At 43.3% G+C, this 25,907-nt stretch overlaps 1 protein-coding gene across 1 annotated transcript in view; it reads left to right on the top strand.

The window, feature by feature from the left end:
- Nucleotides 1-25,907, top strand: part of arid1b (AT-rich interactive domain 1B) — a 96,701-nt gene that overhangs the window by 51,116 nt on the left and 19,678 nt on the right. Inside the window, 12 exon segments of the mRNA XM_030720837.1 lie at nucleotides 6,998-7,244; nucleotides 7,324-7,407; nucleotides 8,908-9,063; nucleotides 9,139-9,496; nucleotides 10,689-10,825; nucleotides 10,906-11,015; nucleotides 14,794-14,934; nucleotides 19,132-19,341; nucleotides 19,947-20,166; nucleotides 23,152-23,287; nucleotides 24,919-25,094; nucleotides 25,547-25,694. Coding sequence (XP_030576697.1) covers nucleotides 6,998-7,244; nucleotides 7,324-7,407; nucleotides 8,908-9,063; nucleotides 9,139-9,496; nucleotides 10,689-10,825; nucleotides 10,906-11,015; nucleotides 14,794-14,934; nucleotides 19,132-19,341; nucleotides 19,947-20,166; nucleotides 23,152-23,287; nucleotides 24,919-25,094; nucleotides 25,547-25,694 — 2,123 coding nt within the window.

The raw sequence follows: 25,907 nt of genomic DNA, 5'->3' as shown, positions 1-25,907 counted from the left end.
TTTTTTTGCCAAGGGTCACTCATTTTTCCTGCTCTTTGTTTGAAATGAATAAAAGAACACTTCAGGCCTTTAAATGGGTTTGACCTAGCAGGGAACAAGGATATGTCGCCCTAATTCTTGGAAAGACATGAATAATAGAAACACTAAATGAAAAAGAAAAACCGTTCCAAGTCTACAGACTTGTTTTAAGGAGGCAACAAACAGCCTGATGATTTTTTTTTTACAGAATAAAGGGTCAGCTATGACCGGAAGGTCCAGTTTGGTGAAATGGAAACATTTAATATCTTCTGTTTTTTTTAGTAAAATGCACTAATGTTGAGGTGATGACAGCTTTACTGCTCAGGAGTAAAATACTTGGTTAAAGGCATTTAATAAGTTGTTTGAGTCTTAAAAACTAAAATGCTTTAGTTGTCTGACAGAAATGTGAAGGGATGCATGCGACTAATCAACTAAATGTTATTGCTCTAGTTTATCAGTGTCAGAAATACTGACCAGTTAAATGCTTTATTCTTATTTACCTGTTGGTTCAAAGGTGATGCCACAAATCAGGGCTGTGATATTACACATCTTGTGAAATGCCGTGAATTTCAGCAACAATTAAAAAAATAATTTTTTTATTGAACAGGGTGATGAACAGTTTCGTGCAGCCCTTAAATATGCAATATTTGTATGGACTGTGTTGAATCTCAGCCACTAGTCTGGGCTTGGTTTTGAGTCTTGTCAGTCTTTGTGCTTTCATTCAAATGATTGGTAAAATAGCTTCTTTTGGAAGCTAGAAAAACGTTTACTTTCGCTCCACCTGAGCTGATTGCCTCTATTGCAGCTCCGCCCCTTTGTACAGACAGACTGCACGCAAAACAGCTGTCTGCTGCTGTTGTGTTATCATTGTTTTTGTTGAAAACCTGGGGCCTCAAGAGCGTAATATTGTAATGCTTTGTATTCACAAGCATTCTCCTAAATACATTTCTACTGCAGGTCTATTTTCAGTCACTAACCAGGGATTAAAGTATAAAAAATATTTTGATGGGAAAGGGGTCCTTCCAGTACTGAACGATTGCTAGGGCTAATAGCAGCGCTTGCTAGCAATATGTCTGTTATAGCGATCTGTTCTGGGAGCTGAAGTAGAGAAAAAAAAAAAACTGAAATTCTCAGCGCAGCGAGCACAACACAGAAACACAGCAGAGAGTGGTGGAGGTGTGGAAAAACATGTCAGCGATGATCCACTTAGTGTTAAAGGGAATCTGATGCAGTGACTGAGAACTTTTGAAAATGTGAGGGTTTTTTTCGATCCCCACTCCAGTCGAGTGGGTGGTGGTAATGCAGCTCTAAGCTGGTTTGCCCACCGCCATTAAACCCACAAGAAGAAAAAGACAACGACGGAGAACTGTACTGGTGCTAGCATCGAAGCAACAAATTTGTTTCGAGGATCTTTTATAATCGAATTATTCTAGTTACTCAAGGAATCATTGCAGCCCTAAATTTAACAAATAGGCTGACCAATTAGTATGTCTGGTACCAACTGGTGACAATAGTGACGATTAGTCGCGCACATACCTAGCTAAAACTGATCATCAAAGTATTGATCAGAGTGGGCTGAGCTTCCTCTACATGTTTCTGTTTGATTTAATGTTGGTGTTGTCATTAACGCAGTCACAGTTCTGTTTAGTTTTTCCGGCGTGTGATCACATGATGTCCTCGGCGTTGATCACTCTTTCATGGTGAAACTGTTTCAAGGAGGTGCTGTCTGTTAGGACATGAGGAAGAGGAGGGTTCAGCTTCTGTTAAGGAAACAAAGAGAAATGTATTGTTCTCTGCAGGAAAACTCTGAATGAGCGATGGTCAGAAAATTCTCTTCATCCAATCAGAGCCTGCAAGGCTTTAATGAAATGCAGTAATTATGGCCATAAATCACCGGCCTGCAGCTGAGTCGCTCTGCAATGGCACCCCATCACTTCTGTCTCTGTTTCCCTTCTGTTCTTTCTCAAAGCTTCGCTGTGCTGCTGTTTTATTTCTAGTTACTGGCGTACATCTGTTTCTTGGGTTTTAAAGTCAAGTCTTTGCTGTTTACTCAAAAAACTCTGCCTCTTCTGATAAATTATCCATTTTCCACAAGTAATTCACATTTTTTTCTTCAAGAAGGTGAGAACGGAGATTAGACGCAAACCACCAGGCGGAATTTTTATGAAGCTCAGTGGAGATGTGGAGCATGGACAGTGGAAAAGCCTCTTTACCTCTCACATCCATCATGTTGCCTGTAGTATGGTAGGGTTAGGATAACCTTCACATATTCTCTTTTATATGAAACGTTCACCTACCAGACAAACACAAATGGAGGTCTTATAATAGAAGAACTGTAAGGCCAAAATGCATTTGAGACACTTGATGAGTGTTAACATCTTTGTTATTCTTTGTTAATCCCACATAAAGAACAGTACACCTGCTTTTAGCTGGCATTTCTTCAGACTAGTAGAAAGGTTTGTAATTAAAACAACAGGTATTATACTCATAATAAACACTGATAAGAAAAACAGAGTTAAAGATTGTTTCACTTTTACATGAAGGGTTTATTTTGTACTGCCAGTACTTGATGTTCTTCATCTAATATAATAGGTTTTATGTTTTATAAAAGCCTTTATGTGGATGAAAGTGTATATAAAAATGCCAGGGTTGCGGGGTAGTAAAAGGTAGTAAATTAAATGAGGTCAAATTAAAGTAAACAAAATTTTACCTGGTAGTAAATTTTTCATCACTCGTTCAATATATTTTGACTTTTCCATTGATGCAGACTTTTTGTTTTAAGTTCGTTTAACTATAAGATCTGTTTAGAAATATAACTACTCAGCGGGACCTGAGCTGATGTTGTTGACGAGCGGTTCCACTGTCCGATCTGCTGTGCGCATGCGCGGAGTCATTTTGTGCCTCGTCATGGGAAAATGTAGTTTTCACAACTTTGGCGCGATGAACCGGCAAAGACTGGCTTAACCCTCCGGAGTGCAGCGACGCGCTGGCGCGTCAAAATGACATTGCTGATTTGAGATGACGTAGCATTGGGACACTGCTGCCATGAATTGAAAGTGCAGACTTCAAACTATGTACCAGTTTTTAAATTACGTTGATAGGCCAAGTAAAACCAGAGTTATGCCCAATAATTTCCGCCATGCTTTTTCCTGTATATTGTCCTCACCTTCGATGCGCGTTTTGTGCAGAAATAAATGGCGAAAATGTGACTTTCGCTAACAGGAAGTGCTTGCTAATAAAAACAAAATAATTCCCGACAACCCCTTTCCTATTGGTGGAAAAATCAACCAATCAGAAAATTATGCGGTAACACGATGCAGTTGGGTGCATTCGACTGCTGCGGAGCAGGTGAAAAAGTGGTAAAAGAAACATTACTGGCAAGTTTTGCCTGTGATGGGCCCCTCAGTCTTGTGGAGGACAGAAATTATTTTTTGAGGTGACATAAATAATTGGTCTAGAATCTTAATGTGAGTCCTGATTGCTCTGCAAATAGTTGTACACAAAAACACCTGAGGCCTTTCCTGCATTTTAACGTGAATAGTTGTATTTAACTTTATTATTTACTATATTTTTACACAAGTTTTGCAAATTTACAACTTATATTTGCGTTTTAATTGTAAAAATAATTCGTTAAGCATGTTTCTGATTTTTACAGTAAAAAAAATCTGACTTTTTTCTACTCGGATTTTATGTTTTTATGTGATTGTAAGTCCAATGTGTTAATACAGTATGTCAAAATGAAAGAATAATTATACAGTCACACACATGAGGTCGTGCTGAAAAAACAATTATACCAAACAAGGTAAGGTAAACAGATTCTAAGGTCAACTATGAAGGTAAACCAAAAATAGTCAAAAATGGCCAAATATACCCCCGGACCCCAGAGGGTTAAGCCAGTCATGGGGAATGATCGAGAGGCGTTTTGTAAAGTGTGCAGAAAAAATATAAATTTGACCTGAAACGGTGTGACGGCGATCAAATCACACCGAGCATCCGCCGTTCACCAGCAGCGGATTTGCGCATGGGGAGCAGATCCCCATTTTGTTTTTTGGTACTACACAAAGCACTGCAGCTGCAACCTCAAGGTCAGCTACGAGCACAAGTATTGCCGTCACCTCAGCAGCAAACCAGTATTCCAATATTTTATTTGAAAATAAATAATCGGCTTGTGAAACTTGAATTTCATTGCATTTTGTTTATATTCTTAAAAAAACAAATTTAGATAGATAGATTCAACTCATTGTCATTGTGCGCACAAGGCACACAATGAAATGATTGTTCCAGATCACTCATCCAGAGACGAGCATCTGCGGTCATGCAGCCAGAGACCGGCGCTACCATTAGGCAATGTGGTTTAAGTGTCTTGCCCAAGGACACAACGCAGCACAGGGACAGGGACTCAAACCGGCAACCCACCAGCTACAAGACGGGCGCCTACCACTTTTTGAAATGTGTTTGGAATATTAATGTGTATGAGCTCTTAATCAAGACAAAGTCACAGTTACACCTTGAAGTAAGTGGGATAAAGTTTTGTCTTTGGTGAGAGATGGCCGATCATCTTACATGGCTTAGTGCTGTGAATCCACCGCCACCCCAAAAAAGGCTGCTGCTCGATTTCGTCCTGGTAGTAAAAATATTTTAGAGGTAGTAAAAACAGGTAGTAAAAGGTAGTAAATTTAACTCTAGGATTGCTGTATAAACCCTGAATGCTCATATGTGACATTCACAAATATTATCCAGTTTATGTTTTTGGTTAAATAAGCCACATGTCTGAGTGTGGCACCCCAACTTCCAACACTTCACTATAACCACCTCATTTAAACCCCGTCTGCTTCACCTTAAGCTGATTTCAGTGGTTAGTCCTGACACTAACCACTCTGTCCTACGCCAAAGCTGAAGATGAACTTAGAGCTCACCCAGTGTTATTTTCTTTACTCTAACCACTCTGTTTCTGTCCTGTGAGCCCTGAGTGACTTTTTCTATCCAAACTGTTTTAAGTTGGTGGACTGAAACGAGGACAGTTGACTGTTAAGTCACCAATGAACCTTTAAAGTGGTTCATTGGTGACTTAACAGATGTTTAGAAGTTGAATTGTGGCTCACATATCCGGTCAGCTTTCTTTAAAATTGTAAAGTAATGTAACTTCTCTGTGGATGTGTCCAGCTGGTCATGAAAAACATGGATGTCCGCATGCTCACCATCTGATGACAGAAGTTAGGTCACTCTGAACCAATCAGACACTGGGAAACTTGTGGATGCAGAAAATGTAGTCTTTCTTTAGGGCTGGGGTAGGCTTTAGGTTTGGTTAACATGTAGCCCCTTTTTGTCCCATTTGGAAGAGCCAAACAGAAAAAACTCATCCAGCGTGAGCACTATAAACTTTACCTAAAAGCTAATATCTTCTAATTTCTGAAGTCCTGCCCATATACTGTATGGCTAAAAGCAAACCTGATCCTAAACCTAAACTTTTCTGCAGATTTGGATAACTTTCTTTAAAATTTCCCAAAAAGTGAGTTAGTCTTGTTGAAGAGTTTCTGCCTTTAGTTTTGGAGCTATGAGTTTTGCACAATAAGTGAATATTACGGTTTTTTTCTATCTCTGTGCATGACTTACAGTCACCTCCATTTTGTTCAAAAGCAGCTGGAAATCCATTTTCTCAGGCTCACCATCAGCTCCTCTCTGTGTTTCTCTTTTCTGCCTCGCTGTGACTCACCGAGGTTCATGGTGACCTGTTCTCTGATCTTCAGTCTGACGTTTGCTTCTTAAGATGTTGCAGAGTCAGAACAGACTTTCCACTTGGCGCTGTTGGTTTTGGTGTGCTCCAGCTGGGACGTTTCCATCTCCTTGTCTTGTTATGGCATTTGCTGAAGGAAGCATTTACAAGGCGGCACTGAAGAAAGGTCAATGATCCTCCTGTGAGAGTGATAATGATGTCATTTACCAAGCAGCAACTGTAACACTTCAGGAGAAGACAAAGCAGAAATCCCAATGGAAATAAAACAAAAACCACAGAAACCCAACGTGCATTTATTCCACATCAGAAGAGCTGCAGCTGGTCATTGTCAGTTAATTCAGTGCAGGTAGTTATTTTTTTATTAGTCTGAAAACCTCAAATCTTCAGTTTACTGCTATGCTAAACAAAGAAATGCTCCAAATGTTTGGCAGGTTGTGTGAAATGACGAAGTTATGATCCAAATAGTTGCACAGATTAAATCTGAGGAAGGAGAAGTAAATTAAAAAGTAAAGAGGAGAAGGACAGAAATGAGGTGAAAACTTTTGTATTTACTTCCATCCAGTGTAAAATAAAGAAGAGAAGAAATTAGTACTATTGAGAAGCTCCAACCATCATCATTTCTGTATTTCTGAATGAAAACATCAATAAGTTACCAAAGTTGTTGCTACTGATTTTATTTAGTGGTAATGATTTATAAAAATAAATATATAAATGCATATAATCATTTATTTTATTTATTTATTTTATTATTATTGTATGTAAAAAAATGTTTTTCAATCAAATAGCTGATTAAGCTATATTTTTAGTACAAACATAACACTTTTACATATTGATGGACACATGGACGAATCAGGATGAATATTCATGAATGCAAATTTCATTAGTGATGATGTAATCACTGATGTGCCTTTAATGGATATTAAAGTGTTTTGTGCTTATGAATGTAATGAAAGTGTCCTCTTAATTTTAAGACAATAACAGAATTGTGGGATAAAATCCAGGAAATCTAGTTATTTAGAATTTGGTGTGAATAAAATCCTGGAAGGCCCTCTGTCTGTGAGGTTAAACATTTCCTGGTGCATATAAAGAAAAAACTAAAAATGCCGCTTCACTTAAAGACAATCAAACATGATTAAATGTGTCTCCACAAATGTTAATAATTCTGTAAAAAAATAAAAACAGATAAACAGTTCTAATAAAAGTCTATCAGTTGTTTATTGTCTGCTGATCTGTTCTCTTTTTAAGGACCTCTCTGGCTCTATTGATGATTTGCCCACCGGCACAGAGGCGGCAGTGAGTTCGGTGGCGTCGGGCTCTGGCAGCGCTCAGGGTGACCAGGGGACTCCGGCCCGTTCTCCATTCTCCCCACACGTCTCCCCTCGCCTCCCTCCACCCGGTCGCACAGGACCCTCTCCCTCCCCCTCTTCGTCCCCTGCTGGCTCCGGCAGCCAATCACGACCTGGACCTCTTTCCCCTGCCACCAGCGGACCAGGTAGGACAAATAAGTATGTTTAAATAGTCCGGCAATGGCTTTAATGTTCCCAAAGAGTGACGACCCTGCTTCTTTTCAGGTTCTCAGATGACCCCTCAGGTCTCCGTTCCTGTATCAGATGTTGGTCCCCATTCCTCCCAGTCTGCCGTTACTCAGGACAGAGGTACAAGCCAGCAGTATACCAGTTTATTGTAGATTAACCAGTCATTTTTATCTCTTTGTATGTTTGAACTAGGGCTGCAACGATTCATCGATTATCTCGATTAAATCGATTCTAAAAATTTATCGACACAAATTTACTGTTTCGATGCTTCGTTTAAACTCTGCAGCGCTCAGCTGTCTCGGTGTAAGCGGTGCTCCTCACTAGCATTAGCAGCATTAGTGCTGACGTTTTTTTGTGGGTTTATTGGGGGCTGGCAAACCAACATAGAACTGCATTACCGCCACCTACTGGACTGGAGTGTGAATCACTCACGTACACACACGCACACATTCTAAAAAGCTCTCCGTCGCTGCGATTGATTTCCTTTAACACAGAGTGGATCATCTAGAGTTGCCACCTGTCTCGTAAAATACAGAACCCTGTATGTTACGGGACTCCGTGGAATACGGCTCCGTAACATGCCGTGTTCCGTACTTTACAGGACGGGTGGCAACTGTCGCTGACATGCATTTCCACGCCTCCACTGCTCTCTGTGTGTCTGTGTGTGTTGTGCTCGCTGAGAATTTCAGCTGCTATTTTTGTCTTTACTTCAGCTGTAGCTACCAGAACTGGTTTGCTAGCGAGCGCGGGCCATTAGCACTAGCGATGGTTCGGTACCGGAAGGCCCGCCCCCCAGGACCGAGGGGCTCCTTCAAAATATTTTTTATACTTTAATCCCTTATTAGTGACTAAATATAGACCTGCAGTAGAAACGTAGAAACATTTTCGAGAATGCTTGTGAATACAAAGCATTACACCATTACTCACACATGCGCCATGGCTCCCGCAGCCACTAGTTTTTCAAAAGGCAGCGGTTTTAACTGCGCAAGCGCAAAGAGGCGAAGCTGTGACGGCTTTTTCTTTTAGTAACCCCCATTAAATCTGTGAAACAGCTGGAGGTCCTTCATCAAGCACCTGATCAGCAAGTGTTAAGGTGAAGAAAAGAGAACTTTGTAGCTGCTCCATTCACCGCTGTTTGTTCACAGGCAAAAAAACTGCAGTACGGAAGTTAAAATATGCAGATAAACTGTTAATAAAAAAAAGTATTTCTTATCCGATTACTCGATTAATCGATGGAATAATCGATAGAATACTCGATTACTAAAATAATCGTTTTATGCAGCCCTAGTTTGAACCAATCTGGAAGTCAGTCTCATCATTTAAACCAGACTACGGGAGGACATGTCTGTGAGGTGGGACATGGGTATCTGAGGTTAAACCAGGTTAAGATATCGGGTTTCTGAATGCTGCAAGATTAAAATTTAACTCAGATATATCACTCGAGTCCTCCAGTAACTGAGATATTAATTTAAAGGCCAGTCAGACTGACTGACACTGACCAAACAATCAGCTAAAATGTTGCAGTGCTAGCTAAGCTAGCAGTTTCCCCTCTATTTCCAGTCTTTTTGCTAAGCTAGGCTAACCCTACCATCTCCACCCTCCCTCCGTCTTTGTCTCCAGGTTTCCTGCCCTCCATGCAGCGCAGCAGCTCGGGCTCTCAGTTCGGGGCCCAGCAGTCTGCATTGTCTATGGCCCCTCACCCGGTCCCAGGGGGTCCTGTGCACCACAGCTCCTACCAGCAGGCTGGTCACTCCTATGGCCAGTATGGACCCCCAGGTATAAGATGGTGAAATCAGAAAAACATTTTTCTGGCCATTGCTAACCTCTAATTGGGTCTCTGATTTTCCATAGGGAACTACCCTCGGCCTCCCCACTATGGCGGGACTCCCAGTGCCAACTACAGTGGACCCAGCCCAGGCTCGAACCTGTCCAACAGCCTGGGGTTGAATGCCAGCAGTCCCATGCACGGTCAGGGCCCGTCCACCCCAGCAGGCCGTGGCCCCGGGCCCGGGCCCAGTGTGGGTGGGCGACCATACCCTGCCGGAGGCAGTAGCATGACCCCCACCTCCCCCAGCATGCCACAGCCTGCCGGGCAGGGCATGGGCCCTCCTGGACCCAATGCCAGCTGCAAGCCACTTGAGATTGGCCCCAACAGTGGTCCTAGTGCCAGTTCCTCATCAGGGTCGTCCACGGTAGCTACTCAAAGCAGGTGAGTCCCTACAGGAGGTCTGAGTGCACGAAGACTTCCAGAAACACATGCAATCACAAACAGTTCCAGAAAGAATCAGGCAGACATTATGACTAAACACCATTTTACCTTCAGCTGAGATCGGTCCAGCTGCTGTCCTATCATTAAATGAGGTTTGGATTAGATACAGCTTCAGTTACAGCTAGCTAAAGTAACAGGATCCTCAGAATTATCTGCAGTTTTTAAACTACAAATCAGAAAATGAGTGTTGGTTTTTAATTAATCAGTATGTTCTTATTAGGGAGGCGCTGTAAAACCTAGAATCAGTTTAAATTTGCTCAAACCTCCCAGTGTGTGTCCTTCGAAAAACTCCTAAAATGTTTTCCAGAAGAATTGTCCTGGAGTTCCTGTGATGCAGACTGAAGTTTGATGTTGGATTTTATTTTTTGGGCTCAAACTGATGAAAGTTTGTTCCCTCTCTTCCTCCATCATCCCTCCATCTTTCCAGGGCTCCGTTTGCTCACTCACTCATCTACCACAACCCATCCTGGCACGGTGGACGACCTGCCCTTTCTCCTACCCTCCACCCCTCCCACCCTCTTTCCCACCCTCATCACCACCACTCCCAGCAGCAGGGCACCAATGCTCAGCCCCAACAGCCTGCTGTGCAGGCCCCCTCTGAGCATTATGGGTAGGTTTGGTAGCAGACAGCTGAGAGCGCTGCTCCACACAGAGATGTTAATGAGATGATTTACTAACTTCTTCTCTGGTTCTGCCGGCTGCTGCTGCTGTTCCTTTTTTTACCCACAACTGAAGCTAACAGCACCGTCATGTTTCCATCATGTTTCTGTCATCTGAGCTTTGACTGGAGCTCTCTTAATAAACTTATCTTGTCCTGTTCTACTTCTGCTATGCTTAAATGGTACCAACACCACCTGCTGTTTATCGGACCAGCTAAACTCTTAATATAAAAACAGCTATTTTAACCCTTACATGGAAACTGGATTAAAAATTGTGCCACACAGTTTGAAGGAAGCCTGATGGAGTCAGGTTTCTGAATAACCTGCTGTTCGGCTCATCATCAGAAACCCTTCAGCTCTCTGCACCTGCTTCCTCTGCTTCCAGCACAGTTCCTGGAGGCTGATGCTTTTCTGCCTGCAGGCTGACGCACTTATAATAATGATTAAATCCTTTTTCTCTGTGTGCTGTCCAGGCAAGGCATCTACTCAGGCATAATGCCTATGGGCGCAGTAGGCCCCGGAGGACCTGGAGGACCTTATAGCCAGCAACCAGGGAGTAACTCTGGGAGGATGACACCACAGGGACCCCCCTACAGCGCCCCATCGTCAGGTAGGACACAGATCTGAACACCTGTCAGAGATTGGGTAGACTTGAAGGAGGTTATGAAATCTGATGCGTTGACCTTTCAGGCCCCATGATGATGCCAGCAGAAGGGATGGGTCCTCATGCAGACGCCAAGCAAAGGGTGGAGCTGAGCAAAGAGGGTGTCGGTTCTGCAGCAGAACCACCGAAATCCAAGGTTTTTCTCTTTACCTTTTTGCTAGCCAGTCACAACAGCTGTTTTCTTGACTAAGACACTGGCTTTCCTTTCCTAGCATGTGCTCACAGATGCACAAGTGCTGAGTCTAATCTGACAAAACCTTAACATCCTGACAGCACTGATAACAAGCTTTTAATGGCACAATGATTTTTGTTTAAAACCTTTGGCCTTTTTTGCAGCTTTATTTGACACAGTACAGTACGGAGAGAGACAGGAATGCAGGGTAAGAGAGATGGGGGAAGACACTTAGTAAATGGCAACAGGTCAGGACGCAATCCTGTACCATCATGCGGCATACATGTTCGCCTGCTCATCTGCTGAGCCACCCTGGCACCAGCCCCACCCATAGTTAAAGGGATTCAGTCGTGCAGTGTTGATGGTTGGTTTCAAGTGGAATCTAATATATTTACCAACCCTCCATGCGCCAGTCAGTGTTATCCTTCACTGACTGGTAGTCACTTCAGCCCTCCTCCTCGAAGTTGAAAAGAGTCTACCCCAGGAATGTTTTTTCCACCTGTTGTTGCTAAAAGTCAGTTGGTTTCATTGATATTGTCTCTGATTCCCAGTTAGTCTTGCCCTGTGTGGATGGCCTTTAAGGTTTCCTGGTGTTGGCCACATGGTCTAATCTGATCCAGTGAAACCTGGAATGGTGTCATTGTAGCTCGGTGTGTACGGGCCTATGTAGTTGCAGACTGGTCAGAGTGCCCATGCTGGACCATCTGCGGTCCAGCTCTACAGCCTTGGACTGCAGATGGTGATTGTTGTTATTTGGGTGTAGTCTGTAGTTTGGGACTGCAGAACAAGGACTTGGACGGCAGATGGTGACAGTCTTTCTCTCCTGTAGTCCACGGTGTTGGACTGTAGATCAAGTACTGCACTGTCTGCAGTCTTAGTTGAAGCCTAGATTCAAGAGGAAAAATATGGTTTTCGTCCTAGTTGTGGAATGCTGAACCAGCTCTTTATCCTCTTGAGGATATTCGAGTGTGCCTGGGAGTTTGCCTATCCAGTCTACATGTGCTTTGTGGATTTGGAGAAGGCATTCAACTGTGTCCCTCGGGGTATCTTGTGGGAGGTCCTGCGGGCGTATGGGGTGTCTGGCCCATTGTTGCAGGCCATTCAATCCCTGTATAACCACAGCGAGAGCTTGGTCCGTATTGCCGGCAATAAGTCGGACTCGTTTCCTGTGGGTATTGGACTCTGCCAGTGCTGCCCTTTGTTACCGATTCTGTTCACAATTTTTATGGACAGAATTTCTAGGCGTAGCCATGTGGCGGAAGGCTTCTTCCTTGGTGGCCTCAGAATCTTGTCTCTGCTATTTGCGGATAATGCAGTCCTGTTAGCTTCATCAGGTGGTGGCCTCCTGCTCGCAGTGGAAGGTTCACAGTCAAGTGTGAAGCGGCTGGCATGAGAATCAGTACTTCTAAGTCTGAGGTCATGGTCCTCAGCCGGAAAAGGGTGGCGCGCCCTCTCCGGCTCAGGGATGAGTTCGTGCCCCAGGTGGAGAAATTTAAGTATCTCGGGGGCTTGTTCACGAGTGACGGGAGAAGGGAACGGGAGATCAACAAACGTCTGCAGTGATGCGGACGCTGCGCCGTTCTGTCATGGTGAAGAGGGAGCTGAGCATAAAAGCGAAGCTGTCGATTTACTGGTCGATCTACTTTCCTACCCTCACCTATGGTCACGAGCTTTGGGTAGTGACTAAAAGAATAAGATCGCGAATACAAATGGCAGAAATGATCTTCCTCCGAAGGGTGGCTGGCCTCTCTCTTAGAGATAGGGTGAGGAGTGCAGCCATCCGGGAGGGGCTCAGAGTAGAGCCGCTGCTCCTCCACATTAAAAGGAGCCAGCTGAGAGATTGTATCTCTCAGCTGGCCTGGGAACGCCTTGGGGTCCCTCCGGATGAGCTGGTTGAGGTGGCTGGGGAGAGGGAGGTCTGGGCTTTTCTGCTTAGGCTGCTGCCCCCGTGACCCAGCCCTGGATAAGTGGAAGAAAATGGATGGATGGACACGGTCTGAGATGGACTTGGAGTTGGGTTGACCAAGAGTTGAGAAACTTCCTGCAGAAGCAAATAAATGATATTGAGCTCCACCACTGGAATAAAAGAACGAGTGACAGGAAGGGCAGGAGCTGATCAGCAGCAAGTAAATAAGTGGGGGAAGCTTTCTGCTGCTTCTGAGAAACTAATAAAAAAAAGGAAGAATGAAAATAAAAAAATGAGTAAGAAAATAAACTTGGGAGGCTGTTAATAACCTTTGGGGGCCTTTCCAAAGAAAGCCTGTGTGGGAAATGCTGTTAGCTGCAGCCAGCAGGTCTTTGGCCCGGACAGAAAGCGACTTTGACCTTAAACAAACTGTGTAGACAGCATCGGTTTGTGGTCGCAAACAACTTTCAGAAGGAAACTGTAATTGAGGCTGACACTTCTCTGTGTGACGTGTTTTTTTTGAGGCAGGAGACGTTTCCCTGAGACCCATTCCCCCGAGGTCACCCTTTCTTCCTGGGTCGTGTCTCTTCATTATAGCTGACAGTATTGATCAATTTATTCCCAGCAGCACACTGTTCGTTACCCCTGTCTTTACTTCATCCGCTGGTTTAGAAGTGTAACAGAAACCCAAAATAACCAGATCCTGCCAACACGAGCTATTCGCTCTTCTCTGTCTGCTTCTTTCTTCTTGTTTTTCCTCACTCGGCTTAGCAGCTGGAGAGTTTTCTGAAAGCTTCTCTTCATCCTCGCTGCTCTCCTGACTCTCCTTGCCTCATTATCTAACAGTGAAGAGTCAGCCTTGATCAGAGCCGCTGCTGAGCTGTTTGTGGCGGTCGGGGTTACAAGAGATGACTTGGGTGATGAGAAGTGGCTGCTTTGTTTATGGGAGAGTCTCAACAGCTCGGCTTCGTGTTCCTCAGAGTGCTCATATGCCGCTGCTGCTAATTTTTCTCACTTTGTTTTGTGCTGAAGCAGTTTTGACACTCCATGAGTTAGGTGGGGTTTTTTTGTCAACTGTCAAAGAAACTTCAAAATAGATGTGACAGGAAAAGTGAACCGAGTGGAAACTTTCACCACAGTTGCACTCGTTTACCCGATAACGAGAGATTTGTTTTGTTTGGTGCGGAGAAGGAAACCCGATCAGGATAAACTGTCACTGCTAACAGGAGACGAATTCCATGAATATGAACATTTATTGAGCCTGCTGGAAGTGACATTTAATATAGGGAGATTTTATGCTTCATGAGCACTGTCAGCAGGGTGCGAGTTGCTTTTTTTTTTTTTTTTTTTTTTAACTTTATTTTACCAGGTAAAAATGTTTGAGAACTAGTTCTCATTTACAGACATGACCTGGCTTAAATTTACATTCAAGTATTTCAGGGTTCAATGAAATGAGAGGTGTTAAATGTGTAAATGAAGTGAGTTCATGTTCACTGATGGATGACAAAATTTGTTGACACCTATTGTTCTGTTAGCTGCAGAGAGGTTAAACCTGCTTCATATTCTAAATCTGAACAATCTCTCCCCTTAAAAACATGCATGTTGCTTTTTTTTCCACTCATTTTTGTGATTTGTCCTTAGGGGTCACCATAACAGGCTCATTGTTTAACCAGGAAGCAGCTGCTAGCAGTCTGCTGCTAACCAGCTGCTGTCAGCCGACCTCAGACTGCTCTAACTCCAACTGTCCTCCTGCTGACTGCTGCTGAACATAAAAACCTGAAGAAGAAATACCTCCCTCTAATATATGTGTGTGTGTGTGTTTGTTTCATATCACAGGACAGCTACAGCTCTCAGTGTGTGTCCCAGCCCCCCACCCCTTGCCCCATGTCCCCCAGCTCAGCCAGTCTGTCCTCCTGTCACGGGGAGGACAGCGATAGCATTAGCAGCCCTGCCTGGCTCAGGACTCCGACCAGCCCTGTAAGTGTCACAAAGCTCAAACACAACATTCTGCATTTTGTATGCCTGTACTCATCACGTGTTCACACGGTACAGTTCTGCTTCCTGCTGCTCCTGGATGAAATCCTTTGAACTCCAGATCCTGTCACACGCAGGCTTAATGGTTATTTTGAGCCATTTTCAGACATGGACCGCTTATGTATGGTCCATGTATGTAATCTGTTGGTTTGAGGTTATGCTACACAGAATTTCATTTTAATCCACCTGCTTCATTTCATCAAATGTACAATGTGGGCAAAGCAGCTGGCTTAAAAAACGAGGGGAATAAAGAAGGGGTCGAGTTAATGTTAGTTATATTAAAAATGAGATAATAGTGTCATTACTTATGAACGTGAGTGTGCCACCAGGTTGGTCTATGTTCCGTCAGCACAAAGATTTCAAGAAGGTTCAGAGGGAGATGCTGAAACAGCTGGAAAGATTAGATGTTTGATTAAAACCACGGAGAATGCTTTACCTCCTGTTTCAACTTTGTTCTGGTGGTGAAAGCATGATTTTTAAAAATTTAATATTTGTCTTTCTGAGCAGCAACAAGTGTTGCTCCAGAAAAGGCTGCAGTAAGTCAGAGGTGAGTATATACATGATTACAGGGCTGTATTGACATCCCAGTTTCACGCAAGTAATAACAGGGTTTCCGCGGGGTAGTAAATTAAATGAGCTCAAATTAAGGCTAATAAAAGGTAGTAAAAGGTAACAGAATTTGACTTGGTAGTAAATTTTTCATCACTCCTTCAATATATTTTGACTTTTCCATTGATGCAGACTTTTTGTTTTAAGTTTGTTTAACTATAAAATCTGTGTAGAAATATAACTACTCAGCAGGACCTGAGCTGACGTTGATAGACTCGATTGCTTCCGCTTCCCGATCTGCTGTGCGCATGTGCAGAGTCATTTTGTGCCTCGTCATGGGAAAATGCAAGTTTTCACAACTTTGGCTCGATGACCCGGCATTCAAAGACTGGCTTAACCCCTGGAGTCCACGGACACGCTGGCGCGTCAAAATGACATCGCCGATTTGAGATGACGAAGTGTTGGGACGCTGCTGCCATGAATCGAAAGTGCAGACTTCAAACTATGTACCAGTTTTTAAATTACGTTGATAGGCCAAGTAAATCTAGAGTTACGCCCAATAATTTATGCCATGCTTTTTCCTTATATTGTCCTCACCTTCGATGTGCGTTTTGTGCAGAAATAATTGGCGAAAACGTGAGTTTCGCTAACAGGAAGTGCTTGCTAATAAAAACAAAAGAAAATAATTCCCGACAACCCCTTTCCTATTGGTCTCCTATTGCAAAAAAGGCTGCTGCTCGATTTCGTGCTGATAGTAAAAATATTGTAGAGGTAGTAAAAGGTAGTAAATTGAACTCTAGGATTCCTGTATAAACTAGGGATGCGCCGATCCGATATTCAGTATCGGTATCGGTCCGATCCTGGCCTAAATTACTGGATCGGATATCGGAAAGAAATAAAAAAATGCAATCCGATCGACCCACATTAGCTGCATTACAGTTTTCGGTCGTCGTCTTCCTCTTGTGGGTCTGCGGTTGAACAAACCAGCTTAGAGCTGCATTACCACCACCTACTGGAATGGAGTGGGGATCAGGCATCAGATTCTATGAAGTTCTCCGTCACTGCGACGGATTCCCTTTAACACTGAGTGGATCATCACTGACATGTTTTTCCGCCTCCACCGCTCTCTGCGTGTTTGTGTGTTGTGCTCGCTGTGCTGAGAATTTCAGCTGTTGTTTTTTTCTCTGCTTCAGCTCCCGGACATACTGCTAGCGAGCGCCGCTATTAGCACCACTAGTGAGCGTCCGGTACCGGAAGGACCCCTTCCCCGTCAAAATATTTTAGATACTTTAATCCCTGATTAGTGACTAAATATAGACCTGCAGTAGAAACGAATTTAGGAGAATGCTTGTGAATATAAAGCATTACAAGATTGCGCTCACGCAGCCCCCAGTTTTTCAACATAAACACTGATAACAACAACAAAAGCAATCAGCTGTTTTACGTGCAGTCTGTCTGCACAAGCACAAAGAGGCGGAGCCGGTGAGCTCAGATGGAGTGGACTAAATGTTTTTCTAGCTCCAGATCAAGCTTTTCCCTCTGTAACCTCCATTAAACTTTTACTGGGAAACAGCTGGAGGTCCTTCATCAACCAACTGATCAGCAAGTGAAGAAAAGAGATTTTTGTAGCTGCTTCATCCACCCTGTTTGTTTTGCACAGGGAAAAACTGCAGTACGGAAGTTAAAATATGCAGATGAACTGTTAATACGAAAAGTATTTCTTATCCAGTTACTCGGGTAATCCATGGAATAATCGATAGAATACTCGATTGCTAAAATAATCAATAGTTGCATCCCTAATGAAATTTGCAACCTACCATAAACCAATGCATCACCTTCTCACATAGGAGCAACAGGCTTCAGGTGATAGAGCGATTGTTGTAAGTAAGTAAAGTTTATTTATATAGTGCTTTACACAGACAAAAAGTCACAAAGTGCTGTACAATAATTAAAACACAATATCAAAAAAACATAAAACACCATGTTAAAAACATAACATTGGCATATTAAAAGAAAAAGAATAAAAATAAAGTCAACAGAAAGTCTGGTTAAACAGAAAAGTTTTCAGCTGTTTTTTTAAAAGATGCCACAGAGTCAGCTAAATGGAGCTGGAGTGGTAAAGAGTTCCAGAGCTTTGGTGCCACAGCCTGAAAAGCTTTGCCCCCCCCGGTCCTTAGTCTTGTATGTGGGACAACTAAAAGATTTCAATTTTGTTCTGTGAGAGACTGTTGACTTATGTAAAATTGATCCAGGCATTTAAAAACAATTTTTAAAAATAATAATACAAAAAAGATCGGATTTGTATTGTATCGGCGATATCCAAATGTAAAATATTGTTATCGGTATCGGACATAAAAAAGTGGTATCATGCCATCCCTAGTATAAACCCTGAATTACCAGTGTGCTAATTAGAACGTTTAGTAGTTTCAAGTTTTGATTAGTTGGTTATAGGAAGGGAAAAAAGGTGGCGGCATTCACACTGATGGAAGACAGGAAAAGCGACCCCAAGAAGATTCAACTAAATTCAATTTGAAAAGCGTCCTTACATTTATAAAGACACTCTAATATCAGAGAGAAAACCCCACTATTCCCTTTAAGCAAAGCATGGTAACGGTGGCGAGGTGGAACTCCCTTTTTAACAGGACCAGACGTCCAACAGAACCAGACCACAAACAATAAACACTCAGGAGATACAAAACAGTAACAAGCAGGTCCTGAGCCACAGAGAGGTACAGAGAAAAGTACAAACCACTGCAGGGAGACGGCAGGAAGCTTGTGAGATAAAGATCAACAACTGCATGATAAGTTAAGGACAGGAAAGTAGAGGAGAACTGGAGCATACAAACACCAGCGTGGGTCAGCATGTTGGTCATTATTCAAAGTGAAAGGTTACTCTGTGAAGGGGCATGTTTAATTTAAACCCCTGCAACAAGTTAAGTAAAAATTGAATGAAAACAGCAAGTTCATAACCCAAAGGTCCAAAAAGGTGTGAAGTGAAGCCTATAGGCCTCTAACCATCCAGTACTGGTGCGGACATCACATGAAGGTCCCACTGCTAAAAGACTGTGATTAATGGTGAGATACAGGCAACATATGACAAAATATTGTGTGAAGCTCTGGCAGAGTGCATTGTTTTTTTTTTCAATTATGTCTTTGGAAAAAAACAAACAACTATGTTAATAGTGATAAAACATGTATACACCTACACTGATCTCTGTAATAAGATATTAAAAATCCCAAAAACCATGAACTGGTTAATATTGCAGGTATTTGTTAACATTGTAATTAATGAAGAGCCTGAGCCTAATGGCTCAGGCTCTTCATTAATGCAGTCCAGTTAACATGAAGATTATGTCTGAAAGGGCTGCAGGTGATGTTCCTCCTCCTCGTGAACATTTAGGACTGCCTGGATGTTTGGGCTCGTTGTGATGAACTGATATGAATTCAAACAGCTAAAGCACCTGGAACATTTCATACTCCTATCGACTTATATCAGAGTCCAGAAGCTGCTTTCATGTAAATGTCCTGCTGACTCTGCCTCTGCTCTGATATGTAAGCTTAAAGAGTTTCTCCACATCTCTGCCTCTCCAGAAGCCCAGTGTGGCCACTATGACCAACGAGAAGATCACCCGGCTGTACGAGTTGGGCTCTGAGCCAGAGAGGAAGCTGTGGGTGGACCGATACCTGTCCTTCATGGAGGAACGGGGGACGCCCGTCACAAACCTGCCCGCTGTTGGGAAGAAGCCGCTGGACCTGTGCAGGTTGTACCTGGCTGTCCGAGAGATAGGAGGACTGGCCATGGTGAGGCATCACTGACCCTCTTCCTCTCTTTCTCTTTTTCCTCTTCTTCCTTCAACAGTCAGTTCGTGTAGATTAATCAGTAAGTTCAGTGTGGCGGATTTTATGTAGACCATTTTTTGCTGTATGTTCTAACCCATGTGGGTTCAGATAGGACTGACTATGGTGGCCCTGACGTGCAAAACACAACAACAACAAAAAAAAATGGCACCTACACAAAACATTTCAGAGAATGTGAGGACAACAAAAATGTTGAAATTTCTCTTCACACAAAGATTTTTTTTACAAGGTTGAAATGGACATTTTATTATCATATTGAGAAATACATCATGTTAATATTCTCTGGTGAAATATTCTCTTATTACTCTGTTACTGTTTATCAACAAGAACTGACATCAGCCTGTGTCCAGGAGCTCTCCTGCTGTTCCACAAAGTGAAGCACTGTTTTAAGTGATTTCTTGAAGGGGGAAAAAAACAGCAGACAAACGTTGGCGTTCTTACTCTGTGCTTTGGTGCTTCGTTCCTGCTGTTTTGTTGCTGCTTCTTGTCTGTTGTTGGACTGTGGATGGATTTATTCCATGAATCCCTGTTCATGTTCTTCCTCTCAGGTAAATAAGAATAAGAAGTGGCGGGAGCTGTCATCCCTGCTGAACGTGGGGACGTCGAGCAGCTCGGCCAGTTCGCTGAAGAAGCAGTACATCCAGTACCTGTTCGCCTACGAGTGTAAGATGGAGCGGGGAGAGGAGCCGCCGCCTGAGGCCATTGGGCCTGCTGGAGATGCCAAGAAACCGCAGTCCCTCCAGGCCAGGATCCAGCCGCCTTCCCCAGGTAAGAAAGACCCTGGAACATCTGAGAAGTTCAGGCTCATTTTTGTTCTTTTTCCAGCTGATTAAAATCAGAGTGAGGAAAAACAGAGACTAGCGTAACGCTGCAGTGAGACTGTGTGGAAAAAGGCGTTACTGATGCCGCTACAGGGATCTCGCGCGCGCGCGCGCGCGCACACACACACACACACACACACACACACACACTGAGCTGATTATGTAACACAAACAGCGAGCTGTCAGGCAGGCTGGAGGAGAGTGTGAATGTAAACATCAGTGACCTCAAACTGACCTAATTTCCCACTATGCCACACTCTGTCTCTCCCTCCCTCCGCTCATGCATTCAGCTGCAGTTGTTTGTTTTTTTCCTTTCAGAAACTCCTTTATATTTAGTTACACAAGAGCACCAATGCCAAAATAACAAGAGCAGACTGTAATAATAGAGCACCCTCAAAACATTTGTAGCATTTAAAATGTAACCATTAAATCACAGAATAATTAATAAATGGGATGAACTCCCCAGACAGAAATAAAATTAATTAAAAGAATCCAACCATCCATTTTCTTCTGCTTATCTGGAGCCAGGTTGTGGGGGCAGCAAGACAAGTAGAGAAACCAAGACCTCCCTCTCCCCAGCCACCTCCTCCAGCTTATCCAGGTGAATGAACTCCGAGGTGTTCCCAGGCCAGCCGAGTGATATAATCTCTCCAGCGTGTCCTGGATCTGCCTCAGGGGCTCCTCTCGGTAGTACGTGCCCAGCTTCTGCATCACTGCAAAAGTAGCCCCAATCCATCTGTCTCTTCAGCTCCCCTCTCTCCTCACTCGTGAACAAGACCCTGAGATACTTAAACTCCTCCACTTGGAGTAGCAACTTGTCCCTGTCCTGGAATCAGCACTCCACACTTTTACAGCTGAGGACTGTGGCCTCAGATGTAGAGGTGCCAATTCTCACGCCAGCCGCTTCATACTTGGCTGTGAACTGCTCCAGTGTGAGCTGGAGGCCACCACGGCCTCTTTCCCACCAACAGGGTTCTGGTGCCGGTGCCTTAATTTGAACCGTTAGGCAGGTTTTCCACTGCGGAAGCACTTGGTGCTCGGCCGAAAAATGGGTTCAACTCCGGCCCCGCAAACTAGCTGGTCTCGAACCAAGAATGCATGATGAAAGCAGCAAAAGGGCGTGACTCTGCCGTCTCAACATCAAGTTTTCTACCATATTACATGTGTATTACATGAGAAAAGCGAAGCGATTTTCACGGCTGTGAATTAGGTTGGGCTCTAAGGCTGAACTTGCTGCTTTGTATCAGTTCATATGACAGATAAAAGGACACAAAGTGCGTACTTGTCGTCTTGCTCTAATCGCTGTCTGTGTTTCCCTCTGTGCTGCACACAGATGCTGCAGGAGTTTGGTTTGGACCCTAAAACGTATTTGCAGCACAAGAAAAGGGAGCGTGTTCTCCCACGTTTGTGCGCTTCGACTTCCGTGTCCAGACGAGGACCCGCCCACACTCAGATGTAAAGGAGCAGTTCACAGAAACGCGGTGGGAACGCGGGCCTGTTCTTAAGCGTTTCGCCGGTTCATTGAAACCAGCACCAGCACGAGCACCGGCTCCTCGGCAGTGGGAAAGTAGCACACCTGATGGGGCCAACAGGACCACATCGTCCGCAAAAAGCCTAACCCTCGCAGTCTACCGCCTTAATTCCTAGGCGAGGAGGTGGTTTGCAGACTTTGTAAGAAACCGGTTCCATCATCGAGTATGAGGAATATGAAAAGTTTCGGGAAACCGCTGTCCAAGACAAACCAGGACTAGCGGAATAAAGAGGAAAATAATAAAAGGATTGATGTTAATATCCTTTAAATTAAAGTAGGTATGTTACAATCACTGCATCATAACCCAGAGATGTTCTCAGAGCTTGCCTGTTTGGAGCCTCGGATAATACGCTGAAGCAGTCTTGTGAAAAAAGCGGGTTTCTGATCAGATGAAGGTGTATAGTTTCTGTGATTTTGTTTTGCTATAATGTAGGTGGAATTCCCCTGGACAGCCTCTTTTTTTATTTTTTATTTATTTATTTTTTTTTTCCCATTCTGTCAAGCAATTGCTTTTGAAAAACTCCCAAAGTTTTTATATTTACATTTGTCATGCCCAGGACACTTGAAAAAGAGATTTTAATCTCAATGTGTTGTTCCTGGTTAAATAAAGGTTAAATAAAATAAAAAATAAGTTCATATCTCAAAAACACTGATTTAAGTCTTATATTTTACCAGCTTGCAATTCTTGTATGAACACATTTTTAAATAATGCAAAATATCGTTTATTATCGTTTTCGAGAAAATTACAGAAAATATCGAGATATTATTTTTTGTCAGTATCGCACACCTCTATATCCAATCATGTTACTGAGCTGCTGCCATTGAACCTAATTAGCTGTAAAATGTTCCTCCAGCTGTTTCCTTTTTGTATCTTATTTTTCCAGCCTTTTGTTGTCCCATGCCAACTTTTGAGACATGTTGCTGCCCTCAGATTTAAAACAAGCTTATATATTTGATGAATTAGAAAACAGTTTAAGCATTTGAAATGTTTTCTATGTTCTATTGTGAATAAAATATGGGTTTATGAGATTTACATATCATTTAATTCTGTTTTTATTTTACACAGTGCACAAACCTTGTTGGGGTTGTAAACACTAAGTAAACACTGAACTCCAACATGACTTCTTCAGATGTCTTATTTTAAAAATGAGACATCTGAAGAATGGGATTTTTAGTTTGAAACGACTGATGTATTGTCGGATGTAGTTAGTTGATGAATCAGCATCATAAAGTGGAGCCATGCAGTGACGTATTAATCTGTCCAGTACCATTTATCTCTGGAATGTAGATCTGCAGCGAGTCAACGAGAAGGCAGCTAATGTTGAAGGCATGTCAGAGCTCCTGCAGTGTGATGTTACATGATGACGTGTAATCCCTGTACTCTGGTCTGTATCTCCGCAGTGAACTCGGGCTCCCTGCAGGGCCCAAACACTCCTCAGTCCAGCAGTAACTCCCTAACCGAGGCCCCTGGAGACCTGAAGCCCCCGACCCCTGCTTCCACCCCGCACAGCCACATGGGCCCCCAGCCTGGAAACAGGTAGGGGCGGAGCTCGTGTTAAATACATCTGAAGCAACTGAGCATTAACATTAAGGAGTCATTGTGCACCACAACAGAAATTTTGTTTAGCCTGGATTCAGCTCCGGGAAGATTGATGTCAGAATTAAAGTTCATTAGAGCAGGAGGAAATGGTGTTATCGGCCTCCTACTGAAGAAACAGCAGAAAGAAATGAAACCTCATTGGGCCTAAGAAGACTGGTATTTCCAGTTTTCTGTTATATTGTTAAAGATTTTTAGTGACATAAAACCAGCAGAGTTTCACCTGTAGGCTGTTGGAACCATTTTCAGAATAATTGACTTTGGATGAACTAACGGGCTAATGGACAGTGTATCAGCACTAATCAGAACTGATGTGTGTTTATCTGTTTTTAAGCAGACCAAATTAGGCTTTCTTTAAAAAGCTGAAGTTTTTTTATTAACTCTGAGATCAAAGCAGATGCTGATTTAGAAAGTCAGTGAGAACCTGGTCAAATTCAAATCTCTGCTATAAAATTAATGCTGTGAACAAAGACTGTGGAGCCTCAGGGGTCATGTGGGGCCAGAGAATGGAGTGCTAAGTTATCAGCTAATGCTTGGCTATGTCAGCATCACACAGACACAGATACCTGCTAATGAGGGCTCAGTAACTTCCAGATAACATCCCACAGTCTCACTCAGCAAACCTAGACCTCCGCCTTCTTGGATGGTCTGTTAGTCCAATGATGCACAGAAACCATATTATTGGTCATATAATTGCATCAAAAATGCTCCAAAAGGCTCCAACAGCATACCACCTCCATCCTTGTTTATAGTGTCGTTACCTCCCGTATTGACTATTGTAATTCACTTTTTTTTTTCATAATTATAAAAATATTTGTTATTCCCTTCTAATTGGCCTCCCTCAAAAATCCTTCCAGAAGCTTCAAATAGTTCAAAACTCAGATGCTCGCATTACCACCAGAACCCCCTCATTTTACCACATCGCCCCAGTCCTACAGCAGCTCCACTGGCTTCCAGTTAAATTCAGAATTCAGTTCAAAATCCTCCTGTTTGCTTTCAAGGCCATCCACACCCCTGCCCCTCCTTATCTAGTCGAACTTTTTCACGTCACTTCCTCCTCCCTTCCTCCTCTATACGCCTTACTGTTCCCCCTGCCCACCTCAGTTCTATGGGGAACAGAGCTTTCGCCCGCTCTGCACCCCAGCTATGGAACTCTCTCCTACCAGACATTCGCAATACTGAGTCTCTTCATATCTTCAAAACGCAACTCAAATCTTAGCTGTTCCAAATTCCATACTTGCTTCAGTTCTTTTGGCCATTTTAGTTTCTTGTTTGTGGTTTGTTTTGTTTTCACCCCTGTAAAGTGTCCTTGAGTGTCATGAAAGATGCTTATTAATAGAATGTATTAATAATAATATTAATAATAATAATAATAATAATAATAAAAATAAAAATAAACAGAGATCAGAGGTTCTGATCAGGGACTCCAGTTAGCTAAGGTGAAGCCTAGTGGACAGCTAGCAGCTACAGCCACCTGTGTCACCATCCAGCTGCAGGTTTTAGGCCTGGAGGTGGATGTGATGATGTAAAACTGAACAATGTGAATCTTGTGTCTGTGGTGTAATCTTCAGGAACATGGGAGGAGTGAGTGTCCAGGACCCGTTCTCTGAGGGCAGCGATCCAGCTTTCCACAACAAGCGAGGCCCCGGACCCACTGGTGCTCCCTACCAGCAGGGAGGTGGTCCAGCAGATCCTATGAGGATGCAGTATGATAGCAACAAAGACCCGTACGGAGGAGCGAGGAAGGGTGAGGAGGGAAAAACACATTGATGATTTGGTGTGTTTGTAGCTTGACAGTGATAATGAAGAAAAACTGGAATTCTTTGTAGGATTTTAAGTTCTGGTGTATCTCAGCAGGTTTGTGTTCTGTCCCTTTAACCCAAGACCAGTGTGTGCCTGACTGAAAGAAACCCTGGCTTTTTTTGTTTCTGCTGAATGTTTTAAAGAAGCTTCAATCCCATGGATGTTGCAGCTCTTCAGACCTTTATTAGAATAAATGACTGTCTGCTGCTTCCCCCTGGTGGCTGAAGCCTGAACTGTCAGTCTGATTGCAGGAGCTGTTGTAGATTTCATCCACATTACATCACCACTGAACCTGTCTCACATCAGGGCTCACACATTTCAGAAAACACAAATGGAGTTCAGCAGCATCAGTGTATGTTTTCAGGATTTAGAGCAGTTTTTCTTTTCTTCCTTCAGGTCCGGGCCCCAGCGAGGCCTTTGGTCCCAGTCAGATGCCCAGTGGTGGAGCCATGCAGGATATGTACGCCCGGGGGCCACCCTCTGGGCCCCTGACAGGGATGGGCCCCAGATCCCAGTACCCCTACGGCCCCGGCTATGAGCGCAGGTAAGATACTGCCCAGGTGTTTTTTTTTTGCTGGTGTATGGTTAAAGGAACTCAGTGGTAGTCTATCCAGCATTTAGATTAAAAAAAAACATGTTTCATGCTTCAGTGAAGGTCAAAACTCTGGAGAGGCAACATTTTGTATATGCAAGAGATAATCAGAATTTTATAAATTTTAGATTGAAAGGGTGCACAAAAGTATGAATGACTGAGTTT

The sequence above is a fragment of the Archocentrus centrarchus genome, chromosome 24 (genome assembly GCF_007364275.1).
Source record: "Archocentrus centrarchus isolate MPI-CPG fArcCen1 chromosome 24, fArcCen1, whole genome shotgun sequence".
Lineage (NCBI taxonomy): Eukaryota > Metazoa > Chordata > Actinopteri > Cichliformes > Cichlidae > Archocentrus > Archocentrus centrarchus.
Note: the sequence above shows the minus strand (reverse complement) of the source record. Positions and strands in the feature narration are given on the sequence as shown.